Source organism: Styela clava, chromosome 14 (genome assembly GCF_964204865.1).
Source record: "Styela clava chromosome 14, kaStyClav1.hap1.2, whole genome shotgun sequence".
NCBI classification, from domain to species: domain Eukaryota; kingdom Metazoa; phylum Chordata; class Ascidiacea; order Stolidobranchia; family Styelidae; genus Styela; species Styela clava.
The window spans coordinates 10,065,408-10,080,355 of record NC_135263.1 but is presented as its reverse complement, the minus strand read 5'-3'; the positions used below and the strand labels follow the sequence as shown (position 1 = coordinate 10,080,355).

The 14,948-nt window shown below is 35.8% G+C and overlaps 1 protein-coding gene across 2 annotated transcripts; it reads right to left on the bottom strand.

The window, feature by feature from the left end:
- Positions 1 to 1,322: 1,322 nt before the first annotated feature.
- Positions 1,323 to 9,635, bottom strand: LOC120340663 (papilin-like). Of its 2 annotated transcripts, XM_039408977.2 has the most exons (10): positions 9,164 to 9,625; positions 8,873 to 9,034; positions 7,711 to 7,872; positions 7,158 to 7,319; positions 6,464 to 6,640; positions 6,075 to 6,251; positions 4,719 to 4,889; positions 3,348 to 3,536; positions 2,982 to 3,140; positions 1,323 to 1,757 (listed from the first exon to the last, which is right to left on the bottom strand). In XM_039408977.2, the coding sequence occupies exons 1-10, from the start codon at positions 9,318 to 9,320 to the stop codon at positions 1,594 to 1,596; spliced, it is 1,680 nt and encodes a 559-aa protein (XP_039264911.2). In that variant the 5' UTR covers positions 9,321 to 9,625; the 3' UTR covers positions 1,323 to 1,593. The 2 variants fall into 2 exon arrangements, with proteins under 2 accessions (XP_039264911.2, XP_039264913.2); XM_039408979.2 differs by lacking the exon at positions 7,711 to 7,872 and having other exon boundaries at positions 9,164 to 9,635.
- Between the last annotated feature and the right edge of the window lie 5,313 nt (positions 9,636 to 14,948).

Below are 14,948 nucleotides of genomic sequence, written 5' to 3'. Positions count from 1 at the left end.
GCAAGAACTATGCGAATTCGATATCAGATTTATTGATATGTCAAAGACACAAATTGCGAGTAAAATGTCATGGAGGTTTCTAGTTGCTTCAGAGCCGGTAAAGATGTACGCCATTCGGGATATTGATTCGTACTTACTGATGAGAGGCAAAGCAGCAGTAGATGAATGGATAGCATCAGGTAGAAAGTTTCACAACATGCGTGATAACCCTAATCATTCTAGATATCCAATGAGCGGAGGAATGTGGGGTGGACACCATGATGCAATTCCAAATATGAAAGATCTTTTGGAGTCGAGGCGAATGGACAATAATTACATGACAGATATGAATTTTTTAAATAATGTTGTTTGGAAAATAGCAAGCAAATCTGTGTGGACACATGACTCGTACTCATTGCACAAATTTGGCGAGGACCATCCTTTTCCGACAAAACAAAAAGCGCCAGATTTATTTGTAGGGAATGTTGTTATATGGCCTAGCTGATGTGTAGGTATCTTAGGTTGCACAACGTCAAAAATATAAAGACGATAGTTAGTAAAATTGTCGAATCCGAATTTGCCAGCTTATCCAACTGCGACCTGTTATAGGCACACTGTTATTATGAAATAATTTTTTGTCTCGTTTTACCGCCTCGTTTACATAGTTATCTACTGTATTAAACTAACTAACTAAGACTATTTTTGTAGTATTTGTCTTCTATTTTCAAATTGTTACGAAAAAAACGTATAAATATTATCTTGGGACTGTTTTTTTAAAAAATAAATCTAAAAAATAAATTCAATGCGGTGCTGAGGAGATCGCTTAGGTGCAAAAAGGTTGCAATAGGTTTAAAGAATTTTTTGTATTAGTCGAGTTCAGATTTCTTGGAAATTGATTTACTCAAATTCCAAATAAGAACGTTAAAATTTAGTCAAGACTGGTATATGGAAGCATACTTCGGTCATGTACAAATAATATGAGTTAGCAGATCATATATGCAATTCCCTTTGGCCTACCTGTTTCCTTGACATCTCTACCGAAAACATGAATCAACAAATAGCTCTTTAAGCGTCGATGATAAACGCAACTTTCTTAAGTATATATACTCTTATTGTCTATATTTTTGGGGAATGGATAAGGAACGGTGAATCGAATCTAATTGCGATTATACATTGCCGCCCACAAGACTACGTTATTGTGAGTGTTTTTGCGCAAATGACGCCAAGCGTGGCTACCGTTACATTTCTAATCTCAAACTGAATACAGTAATAAGCCTTCATTCTACCTTATTTCTACAAAATAATAATTTTTTTTTGAAGGTAAAATAGAACCACAGCACACATGACATATTGATTCTAGTGATTACAGTTATTGTAATATCAATAAAGCAGCAAAATAGTGTATTTTATGTGATAACGATAGATCAAGTTTTGATATAGTTATACATTTGTGCTGGTCGCATGATAGCTTCAGAATAGAGTAACAACACACAAAAAGTCAAGGCTTAATTTCAACTGTTCACAAAATTTGTATCAAGGATAGTTAACCGATGATTCGACTGAGTAGATGGCATTATCTGTACAGTTTTTACAATAAGTTACAATAACATTTCATTATTTGCATTTTTTGTCACACTCCGACAAACTCTTGAATCTGTTGGCGTTTCCTTCACATCCGCCGTAGATGAAACCGTTACATTTTTTCGATGAAGCGTCGTAAGCCCAACGTCGGTTGAGTCCATTGCAAAAACCGGAGTCTGAAGCCTTGTCGCATTCCCCTGTAAACATGGAATATTTTTTATATCTTGGATTAATATAACGCATGAAGACGCCTGGCATTGCTTTGTGAGAAAAGTCTCATCGGACGGACTAGTTGCACACTAACTTGGATATTATATTCGTTCTAAATTCAATTTGTATTCCCGATAACGCACGATTGGAAAAAGTCTATATTTTGTGCACTGTGTAATTTTACCTATGAAAACAAAAGAGCAATATTAAAATAGAAGGTCAAATAGCTATAGCCAACGCCATCAAAATTCTATATCTAATTGAGAGTATAAAAAATGAGATTTTAGTTTGTATTACTGTTATCGTTGGTGTGTAGTTCTGTCAAATTACCCAACCAATATCGCTCCCGAGAGATAATATATATTAAAGAACCATTCGATCATGAGGTGAACGGGATATTCCCCTCTTCAACTAGATTATTTGAAGTAGATGTGCTTCTGATGAGAAATATTTTTAGGTGGCTATCCAAACGGCTACGAATGACACACTAAGTTATAAAAAAATGAATAGCAATCACCTTCCCCTATAGCAGGGCTACTCAACTATTTTCATCGAAGGTCCGTTTACAAAACTTCAAAATTACATTACAAAATTATTTTATCAAATAAACAAATGCATTATTAAACTAAATACAAGAGCAATGATTGGCTCACAAATATGGACACAAATATCGCACATCGGTACCAGTGCGGCAAACTTTATAGCCGTGTATGTAAATAGTATCAAAACCGCCAGTTGAGTAGCCATGCCCTATAGTTCCGGTAGCGGATAACACTTGTACGGATGCGGAAATATATTATAATATATCTAATTACTGAGACAATAAAAAACCTAACTGAACTTATACATATAGTTCACTTATTAGTTTTCAAGTTTGGATTAAAACTAAATTGAAATTAAGTTAGTATGCATCTGAGAAGATGAGTAAAATTTAAAATATCATTATTCATAGAAATGATTTGGAGTTTCCTGTCAAGTGTGGATTTGAAGTTAATAAGAAAAAATTACTTGAGGACTCATCGACATATTTCATCTTCAATACTTGCCTTCACTAAAAATTTAGGTCGATTGGTCCAATAAATGCAAATTAATTCGATTTTATTCATTATTTTGAACTAACCAACCATAAGTCATACAATTACAAGTATACCTATGTTTTAAATTAGTAAAAAAAAATTCCAGAATGAATACGGATGGAAAGTATAACTTACAGCAAGTATTCTGACACTCTCGTTTGCTGTCGAAATTATTTTTGTTGCCACCTGCACCCTCATAAACAAACAATTCGCATTCAAGAGTTTCAATATTGAAATACCACCGTAAATCACTCTTGCCATTGCTTCCTCTTTTCAAAGGCTCTGCACATCTACCTGAATAAAAAGTTAAAACTGTCTAATAAAGCAGTAAATTTTAAAATGAATAGAAAAACTTATAAATACTTTTTATATATAGAATAAGATTTCTTCGTCCGCCATGGCGTTTGGTCCTGCCACTCTTTTTCTAAATGCCTCTCTCGTTATAGAGTTGAGAACTATGAAAATCCTATATGTGAAACATCTCCTTAAACATTTACATACTTTTAAGGGGGCAATGCAGCTGGCATTGTCTGGATGAACGAAAATTATTAGCGTTTCCTCCACTCCCACTGTATTGAAAGTATTGGCATTTTTGTTTTTCACTATCGTAATAATAACGATCCATTGGCTCGACATTTTCGTCTTTCACTTTACCACCATCACCAAGATCCTTTGGCAACAGGCAAATATCTGTAAAGATATCAATCAACTGTTTAGTATGCTTGCTTTTAGATAAAAATAGGGGCGCGCCGGAAGTATTTGTACCAAGATGGCGCACAAGCTGAACCCTAACCTGGTACACATACTATGTTCAGGTTGTGCGCCATCTTGGTACACATACTTCGGGGGAACCAAATTGGGAATATAATTATGCATTACACATGACTTTGGCATATATATTCTTATAAAAGTATGAATGGGATCCTTAACCTTTTCAATGTTTCCAGCTGCTTCACAACTGGACCAGATAAAACAATGAATCTTACTATTTATCACGAGGGAGAAGAAGGCAGATTAAACGACTTAATCGTATGAAGAACCTGAGCCTCTCATTCCGGTTATCTGTCCATATCATACATAAGAATAATAAAATATTTATTTGTTTGGGATAAATGAGGATATTTGATTCAAAATGACTGCTTTAATGCAATTAAGTTTTATGTCTTCCTATGGCAGGTGTCGGCAACCTACGGCCCGCGGGCCGCATCCGGCCTGCGGAGTAATATAATCCGACCCGCGACGCTTCACTGAATTATAGTAAGGAAACAGCTGTTTGGACGGTTATTCTTTACGTAACAGAATTTATTGTGAGACACGTGTAGACTAAATTATGTTATAATATAACAAGTATCAACTTCACAATTACTCGTTTAATGAGCCTATAATTTAATTATAATTAGACCAATGGCAACAAAACGCAGAAAATTTGATGTAAGTACAAAGGGTTCATTCCAAGGCGCCGAAAATATTCGGATGGGATTTTTTGAGATGCAACTCAATGAGGAAAGAAATCTATATTTTATTTCAGAGATGTATCACTGCTTGACTTTTATTATAAAGATTATCATCCGTTCGATTTTTAACTTTCAAAAATATGCGCGGCCCGCCAATGACTTGCAACCCCTAATTTTGTCCCGCAAGCGACAAAAGGTTGCCGACCTCTGTCTTGATGTGCTTCATGTTTTATCTTCGGACAAAAAGCCACAGAGATCTGAACGAATCAATATTTGCAAATAATAAAAATGTATTCAAATTGTTTCGTACGAAGCTATCTTTATATGACTACATATTAAGTAGGCTTTTAGGCTACGCCGTGACTTGTGCCTCGGAGATTTCATCACCCCTCACGTTGAAGGAAAACATATATCTTACCCTCTTCCTCTTCAGGACAACGCGCATTACAATCGTCCATTGTGAAAAAGTTATTAGCATTGCCTCCGCATCCTCCATATACGAGGAGATTACATTTTTTCAGTAAATCGTCAAAGTAATATCTCGGTTCCCATTTATCACAGGGGCCTTCGTCGGGTAGCATTGAGCAAACTAGAAAAATATGAAAATAAGTTAAGAGGCTTGTCAAATACATTATCGTCACGCTAATAACCGAATTGCGTAAGTCATTTTTGGCGATTTTAAGTTTTTTATAAAATAGGTATTTATGTAATGCTGCGCACCTGTCTGTTAACTCAGATTTTATTAAGAAAGCCAAAACCCATAAAAATGGAGATTTAGTATGACATGCACATTTGTGCAATTGTTTCGTCATAATGAATTATCACTGTTACCGCATGACTATTGTGACGTCACAAAGACAAAATAACCTCGGCGAAGTATTTTTGAGCTTTTGCATCTCGGATTCTAGCTTAGCGCGTATTAATTTGAATTTATACTACAGTATAGGAAGGCGTGCACTTGCGATATTCACTGTCCGAGTCCAATTCACCTTGGTTGGCTTTTATATTGGATGCATTGCTGTTTTATTCTTTATATTTAATCTTAGTCTTATTTCGGTGGGTGTGCAGAACGTGTTATATTGATGAAATATATATTTTTAAACATAAAAAATAATGTAATTGAAACTGATTAGCTATTTTGGGGATTGAACATTAAAGATACTGAGAATTACACTCGTTTTTGGAATGTTTAGTTTTCAGGACTGGTGCATATAGTAAAGTTGCAAAATTGCGTATGTCCCCAAGTCATAGACACATTTCTGCATAAGTCACAGTGCGCCATTATGACGTCACTTGACTGCGTCATACAAATTAACTTGAATCCGGCTAGGATCAAAAAATTTAACCATGGCAAATTATTGACTCTCAATGGCATAACAATATCATTAGGAAGTTTTTTACGTTTTTCTCAAAACTGTCAAAAATGACTTACGCAATTCGGTTATTAGCGTGACGTTATGGCATAAGGAAATATTGCACATCATGTTTTATCACGTTGTTTTACTTTTTCTCAAAATAAAATATTGTGTATTTACAACCGAGTCATATAAAATTATATTTTTATGCATTAGATATCTAGTTAATCGCAACAATTTTTAAGGATTTCTCTCACATTTTCAGAAAAAGGATGGAGACAGGTAGACAATGATACATTTGGAGTTGCAATATATTTGATAACAATTGAAAATGTTTCGGTCCTGGATAGTCATATCTCAATTAATTAAGATATTTATTTAAGTTGGTTTCGAACCCCGCTTTGCATTTTAGTACTTACCAGACTCTGTTTTTAGAGGACATTTTCTTTCACATTCCAATTTAGACTTGAAATTATTACTATTTCCAAAGCATCCACCATAAGCAAATTGCTTGCATTTTTCATCAATATAATCGTAATACCATCTTTCCAGATTTCTATCACAAGAACCAACCTCCATTTCCATTTTGCACATGTCTGTAAATTCACATGAAAAGTTTATTCTACTCAACATTGCAATGTACGAAAATACAAAAACGATCTGGAATGGGGTTTTCATGTTTATCCAGAAGATAGGATATGGGAATGGGATAGGAAAACAATTCTAACCTGATGTAATCAACCAACATGGGTAGGATATTTCACATTTACTGTAGTATTTAAAAATATATTCATTGATTAAGATTTACCATCGATTGGACATTTTTCTTTGCATTCTTTGTTGGTCATATAATTATTGTTATTGCCGCCTTTTCCTCCGTAAACAAAGGGAACACATTTTCTTTCCGCGCTCTCGTACATCCATCTTACTTCATATTTGTCCACTTTCTCGCCCCTCCCTTTGGGCTCCAAACAGTGCGGATTCACTGAAATAAATTGGAGTAATGGTGGTACAATGCACAATCAGGGCAAATTCATTTTCGAATATTTGATGATTTCAGAATTGAAACTCGTTGAAAGTTGTATTGACTGTTTTATTGTAACGGGTCCTCCAAATACATAAATTAGTAAAACACGTAATCTATCACTCAGTCAGTTCGATGATGTCAGAATTGCATTTCAAAAGTGAAAAAAAAAATGAGGGATTCACCTCGATCTGTGAGCGGGCGAGACAAAAACATGATGGCGGCGATTCGAAATTCCCGTCTGAACCAATTCGAATAATATACTATTCGATTCGAAATGTCCAGCCCTAATGAAGCCACGCTTATTGAGAAAGACTCACGAGTCTAGCGACCAGCCATGGAAGGGATGTTGAGTTGTAGGCTACTTTAGCTTTTAATGCTAAAAGGGTTTGTGCCCAAGCTAGAGTCAACAGTAAGTGGTTGTTTTTAATTACGTTAATGTGGAGTTATAATGACCTTAAATTCGATATATACTTACTGTCACGACATGTTTTTCTACAGTCTTTCAATGACATAAAATTGTTCGAGTTTCCTTCGCATCCTCCATACGTAAAAATAGAGCACATTCCTCTGGCCTTATCGAAGAAATACCTCTTTTCTAGACCCTCGCATGGCCCCTTATCAGCAGGTAATAAACAAACTAAAAATAAAAGAATAATATATAGTTAACCATGGTCGATAGTTTAAACGCCAAATAGGTTTAATGAATATGGCCGGTCAAATGAAGGTTTTTGGCTACCTAAACTTACTGAATCGACAAAATATCGCAATACTTATCAATGCTTGAAGCACTTTGAATTATACCGCTTGATATATAGCTACATTCATTAAAGCTTAGCAAACTAAATGTGCAATGTCCACCACGCAATCTCAGAGAATCAGGTGTTATAAAGTTATACAGATCAGCTCATTTGCCAAGTGAGGAGGAATTTTATTTAGCGGGGTATTTGCCTATGTAACTAATCAAATAAAAGTTACTTATTCCCCCTATTACTAACATTCCTCTTGCGCAACTAATTAAAAAAGCGTACTGTTGGTGCATTTTCGTTCGCATTCCAGTGCGCTTGCGAAATTGTTATCATTCCCTTGACATCCACCGTAACGGAACAGTTCGCACATTCTGGTATTAGTATTGTAAAAATATCGTTGTATTGCTGCTTCGCATGGTCCCTGTTCCTTTGGCTGTTCACAAACTGAATATAATTAGGTAGACAATATAAATTATGTAGCCGTGCTCGCAAAGAAGACTGCATAGACTTCATAAAGAATTGAATTTTAAAATAGTTTCAAATTCAGATTTATTGAAAGAAACAGAATATCGTCACGCTAATAACCGAATTGCGTAAGTCATTTTTGGCGATTTTGAGTTTTTTATAAAATAGGTATTTATGTAATGCTGCGCACCTGTCTGTTAACTCAGATTTCATTTTAGGAATTCCGAAACCCATTAAAATGGAGATTTAGTATGACATGCACATTTGTGCAATTATTTCGTCATAATGAATTATCATTGTTACCGCAGGGCTATTGTGACGTCATAAAGGCAAAATAACCTCGGCGAAGTATTTCCGAGTTTTCGCATTTCGGATTCTAGCTTAGCGCGTATTAATTTGAATTTATACTACAGTATAGGAAGACGTGCACTTGTGATATTCACTGTCCGAGTCCAATTCACCTTGGTTGGCTTTTATATTGGGTGCATTGCTGTTTTATTATTTATATTTAATCTTGGTCTTATTTCGGTGGGTGTGCAGAACGTGTTATATTGATGAAATATATATTTTTAAACATAAAAAATAATGTAATTGGAACTGATTATCTATTTTCGGGATTACACATTGTAGATACCGAGAATTACATTCGTTTTTGGAATGTTTAGTTTTCAGGACTGGTGCATATAGTAAAGTTGCAAAATTGCGTATGTCCCCAAGTCATACCACATTTCTGCCTAATTCACAGTGCGCCATTATGACGTCACTTAACTGCGTCATACAAATTAACTTAAATCCGGCTAGGATCAAAAAATTTAACCATGGCAAATTATTGACTCTCAATGGCATAACAATATCATTAGGAAGTTTTTTACGTTTTTCTCAAAACTGCTAAAAATGACTTACGCAATTCGGTTATTAGCGTGACGAATAATGCAGTTGTCAAATAAATTATGAAGAAAGTGAATAAAAGGCCCCAAACCTTCGATACATTCTTGCTGGCATTCTCCAATACTCCTGAAGTTGTTACCATTCCCTTTGCATCCACCGTATGGAAACATTTCGCATTTTTTCGTTACGAAATTGAAATAATATCGATCTATCGCTGCCTTGCACGGACCTCTGTCTTTCGGATATGAGCAGTCTGTAACAAATATTTTAATCATCGTTTTTTTTTATTTATTTATGTGAGGATAAAAAGAGAAGGTTCAACCAACATTTTCAATCGCTTGCTCAATAAGAATATGTATAATGTACAAAAAAAAAAACTCACATGGATTGTTAGCTGCAATTGTGCTTCCAAGAAAGAATCCGCAGAAACAGGCAAGAAATATAAATCCATAATTCAGTTTGAGTCCCTTCATTATTATTATACAATAATTTGTTAAATCTTTTGTATTGAATATAGGTATGTGAAGCAGAAATGTCATTAATATGGCCAAAGCCCGAAAAAGACACGTTGCGACCAAGCGAACAATCGTTTTACATGAATCCGTCTTCTTCTCACAATACCGACAATTCTTTGCATATATCTATCTTAATTCAAGTCTTTAATAAGCTAGAGCGCAGTGCTTTGTTCACTAAGAAATGTTGCTTCAACTGGAGAAGCTTATATACTTAGGTTTGGTTGAACTCAGTAGTGTAGGCCTACTTGCTTGCTGGGCGTAAAACTTTCTTTCTGAACACTGGCAGAGTCGAGCTTTATACTGTCAGAAATTAAGGCGTGTTAATATGAAGGTGCATTGCAGTGACGGCAATTACTCTTCAAGTTATTTATTCATTTTTAAAATTGCGAAACTGAAAACTTGCTGAGATGAATCACAGTATTTTAATATTCTTACAATGATAAAAATAACGGCGCTAGTCCACGAGTCTACACCGAAATTATTTTATTTTGGACTTATGGCACAAAATAGCCCGGAGGGTTTACCGTACGTATGCTGTTAGAGAATAACCGGATAATGTTACATCAAAAGTAGTGTAATTATAAAATGATGGGCAAATGTGGCCATAGAGCGATCGGACTGAAGTGCGTGCAATATTTAAGGATTACACGATGGCCAAGTGTGGCCATAGAGCGATCGGACTGAAGTGCGTGCAATAATTAAGGTTTACACATGTTACCCAGTGACTGCTAGCGTCAGAAGAGGATAAACAATAATTACGGAGTTAATTTATAATAGTTTAGTTATATAGGGAAACGTAAGCTTATCATCAGATCGTTATGAAGAATATAAAATCTGACTATGTTATCTGATTGGCGAGTTCACTCTGTTGTACATACTGGAAATGAGATAGAATCGATTCGACCCACAAAGAAAAATCATCCGGCACGCGACCTATTAATTAGTTATTACATCAATACGGCCCGCCGTTTTTTTTAGTTTCATACTGTAGTGGAGCGTCCTAAATCACCACTAAAATATTGTCGTATTATTATTTATTATGCTATAAAACAGGGGTGGTCAAAATAGCTCGCGATCGGTGATAAGGTCATACACAAAACTTAATACAGTATGCATATAACTGCACCCACGCATACAAAATTCCTTCGCTGCCAATAAGCGGAATCTGTCGGCGCATTCCTAATGAAATCGCCAAAAAAATTGTTTTTTTTACTATGTTCCATTTAATTTGATTATGTAATTGTACCCGGAGTAAATGTTTCATCATTTATTCAAATAATACAATTCAAATATAAGGCCTGCTTACATGTTAGTTGTAAGACCTGAAAATTCTTTATCTAAACAGCGGAAAATAAATATTCTCAAACCATAAATGTTAATCTAACTTCAGTATCTAATTTTCAATTTATAGTTTCTCCGAGTCCGATTCTACGCTGGCATTGATTTAGAAAAAAATGTGCATTCTGTTGATAGAGAAATAGATATATCCATTTGTCAACCAAAAACACATAAATGAAAAGCATACATACAAGAAATATTCGTAGTTTATTGGTAAAGACTGGAGGGAGCGATACGGCCATCTGAGTCAGTTGTCACTGCTACGGCTGCGAATAAAATATATCTCGCTATTCTTGGAGTGAGACTATAACTTTCGCATACTGCAGAAGGTATTGTAGGATCGTTTGTCAGCCAATACACGCGATTTTCGGCACGTTCATTCCTAAACCTTGGCAACGGCGAAACTTGCATTTTGCACGTAATAATAAGCTATCTAGTTTGCCAGCCAAGACACGCAATATTCGGCACGTTCATTCCTAAACCTTGGCATCGTCGAAACTTGTAATTGGTACGTAATAATATGCTATATTGGACTTGCCCTAACTCAACTAGTGTATGTGTATATTGTATTTTGCGCATGTACAGCACTGCATTCTTCCTGTTTTAAAACACACAACAGTCGCTACATGAAACTGCGAGACAATTTTTTGGGGTATTTTATTAAATTCACTCAATATCAGCTACGATCGCGATTGACGTGTTGGCTACGCCTGCTATAAAACAATCTCTGTCGCGATAAAACTGTAGTGTTACCAATTATTTTGTGACAGAAACAAAGAGATATGCGAACGAAAGGCCTAGGGTTTTGTTTTTTATCAATTCTAAAAAAAAACTCGTGTTTTAAAACAAGGGCTTGTTTTAAATAAAAATATTTCTCTATTTTTCATTGAAATACCCCTTGCATCGCCGCGAAACTACGCCAAAACGTTGCATTCTGGAAGCTGCACACGCAGTCGGAATTATAATTTCAAAAATGTGGGTAAAATTTTTTATTTTGACTTTTACTTCTATTGCGTACATTTATCGCCACTTTATATCTCCACCAAAGTCATAAGATTTTACCCGGAATGTTTAGCCGAGATATCAGAGAGACGTTTTGAGTAAGAAAAATCATGAAAATTAGCTCACGAGCCTACTACAAAAGCAATTCGATCAAGTGCAGCCCTTCGGCAAAACGAGTGGGTTGCGATAATGAAGAATATGCTTATATCGGCGGTAATCTACTGATATGAACGATGAGACACCATAGTCTAGCCCAGTGGTTCCCAAACTTTTTCAAAAAAATTGTCCGACGGACCCCTTGCAATTTTGTTTTTGTTTCGCGGCCCTGTGCACTAGTTGACTAAAATAAAACATTATCGAAGAAAGACAGAAAGATATCACATAAAACAAGGTCACAACAAAAATAAATGCTCCACACGGTGTAGTGCAAAACATATCTTCACCTGCGTTTATCATGATAAAATTACATACGATTATCTCAATTTAAATTTTAGAAGACATTTTGAAATTGATAATACAGAGTTGAAAACAAAAAAATATATGCCTACCGTTACCGTGTGTCAAAGACTAAATTTGACATCTAAAAACCAAAACGTAGTGCCTTTCTGACTGCGCTATACTTAACGCTATCTACCTTTCAAATCAAAAGCGTAAAACAGCATATAGAAACGGAGTGGCATACTTTATCAACTACCTACTGTAATTCTCTCCTATAACAACAAGCATGCAAAAAGGCAGCGTCGTCTACACCTCCCAGTGCAGTTTTAAGTATTTAGCGGGATTTCCAAACAATGTCCGCTATGGCTGAACGGCGCTCCAGAAGCATATGTACCAAGATAACGCACGACCTGAACCCTAACCGGTACACAATACCATGTTCAGGTTGTGCGCCATCTTGGTGCACATAGATTACCTCTGGAGCTCCGGTCAAACCACGGCGACTGACTTTTTAGCTGCCCCAAACCGGTACCACGGCAGCAAAATAAAAAATCATGTCGGGTAAAATTTTGATGCCGTAAGCCCGTAACCAAGGCATGTCGAATGTATTGGCAGGGCTGCCCCTGTTGGTGACAAACAATGAGTAGGTTGGTACTTTTTTTTTATAGATACAGTTTTAATGGATTTGATGTTTGGTTCCAGATTTAAGTAGATATAATTCTGTATATTAAACAAAAATACGGCACATGACTTTGTTAATATGTCGATAATACTGATTACTAAATTATAGCGCCATTAACATGGCATGAGACGCCGCGGTTTGTTCGTGGCAGGAGCTGCCATAGCTTTGTGACGTCACAATCGGGAAAACCTAATCGAAACAGAAAGTGAAGAATCAGTGTCCTTAGCAGAGATTGTATGTAAAGCATCATAATGCGATAAATGTGTCTTTCCAAATTTAAGCAGTTAATTTTTGCATTATCAAACTTTGAGCCACCCAACAGATTTCTTTCGCGGACCCTCGGAAAGTACTTCACGGACCCCAAAAGGTCCGCGGACCCTAGTTTGGGAACCACTGGTCTAGCCTATGTTAATTGTAAGAGTCCTCTGATGCAAAGACGCCACAACTAATCTGTTATGACGCCATAATATAGATTTCGAGGTCATGTATTGACATTTTTCTCATAAAATGAAGTCATTGCTACGGTTAATACTGTTCGGTTAATCTATCGTCAGAATACTTTGTTTTTTAATGTTGAAGTGAGTTTTCAAGGTTAAACAAACTCATTTATTCGATCGCATTTCAATTTTCGCAACGTGGTTTCATCGCAGCAGGGTCGTTCACGTAATGGCTTATCGGTTGCGTCTTACTGCGCCAACCACTGAACTACAGCTTGAGAAGGTGTGCATGAGCCCTTATCGATATTTGTGGCGTTTTGAAAGATTAATTGCAAATAAGAAGCGCTTGGCAAGTTTTTACATTCATTTTTTTTCAACCTATTTAATACAAAAAAATCAAATAGTACAGCCATTTTAAACAAAACAAGCAAAAAAACTTGATTTAAAACAATTCTCTTCGAACAAATCCCTCGAAAGCGCCACATAATTATGTAGTATCGGTAATTAGGAAAGGTGCTGGCAACATTATCTGGTCATTTCAATATTAAACGGCATTATGACTCAAGACTAAGTTTTCTAAGTACAGGCCAAACGAGAAAAGACAAAATTACCCGTCTGCTTTTACGAACGGTGATAGAGACGATCAAAGCTAATACTAAAGATAAGATCAGTCAATAAATTAATTTGAAAATCTGGGTTGTGAATTAACTTTTTTAATTACTTTTCACCAGTGATGGGATTCAAAATTCTAAGAATGGGTTTTCTTTTTGTATGGAATTCACTAACAACTGGTTACCTCATTTCAGGAAACCATGCCAAACTTATAGCTCTAAAGACAAGATCGAACTGACAAAATTATTGCTGATAATCGCTCCACTCCAAGATCCGGCTTGCTGATAATCACGACATTCGTAGAGCAGCTTCACACAAACACCACTGCTTTAACGTCTGTCGCTCTATTATTTATTGTAACATTCTCGGTTTTTGAGTTGAATGCACAGTTCTACAAGAAACATATTGAAACTAAACTCCGACGTCCCGCGCTCGACAAGTATTGATACTTGAACAAAGAAGACTTTGCAGAAAGACAGTTCACCAACAAGAGGGTGTCGGCCGAATATATTCACGCTGACAGGAACATTATAAGCGAATATATATAACAAAATCAGCCGACTTTTTCGGTCTTATAGTTATATCCGAATAACATATTAAAACATTTTAATTCAAATTATATTCGTTAAAAACGTTCGAATTATTCGATAAAAATATTCGAATATTCTCACCCCTAGTTATTCAGTACGTATGTTAATGTTTATCTAAAATGATTTGACAAAATTATATGATATTCAGCGCTCTAACAACGCGAAAAGAAAAGGGATTTTCAATTACAACACGTCAAAAAGGTGTAAATTTGACTGTTTCCCGCGACTAGCAAAAGGTTGCCGACCCCTGGCCTAAGCGGTCATAGATTATTATTGAAAAATGAAATTACGATGCGGAAGAGCACGAGTCGGAAAGACGCAGCAGAATATTTAGTTCACATTGAGTCCTCAAATGACGCAGATGCTTCATCTAAAATTTGTTCTGTATGAATATCATAACAAATGCCATTCTAGAAAACTTACGAATATGTTATATTCCTCATGATATTTGCACTCTAGAATAGCGCGTTTCCTACATTTATTGATCGTTACTTCGGATAGGAAAGATTGAGCTAAAATCTCATCTAAAATGATGATTATCAAGCAGAACATT

Excerpts from the sequence above, each read along its gene's own strand:
- LOC120340663 (XM_039408977.2), bottom strand. The coding sequence starts at position 9,320 with ATGACATTTCTGCTTCACATACCTATATTCAATACAAAAGATTTAACA. Across the intron at positions 7,873-8,872 it reads CCAGCAAGAATGTATCGAAG|TTTGTGAACAGCCAAAGGAA; the intron begins GTTTGGGGCCTT and ends AATTATATTCAG. Across the intron at positions 6,641-7,157 it reads TAGAAAAACATGTCGTGACA|TGAATCCGCACTGTTTGGAG; the intron begins GTAAGTATATAT and ends AATTTATTTCAG.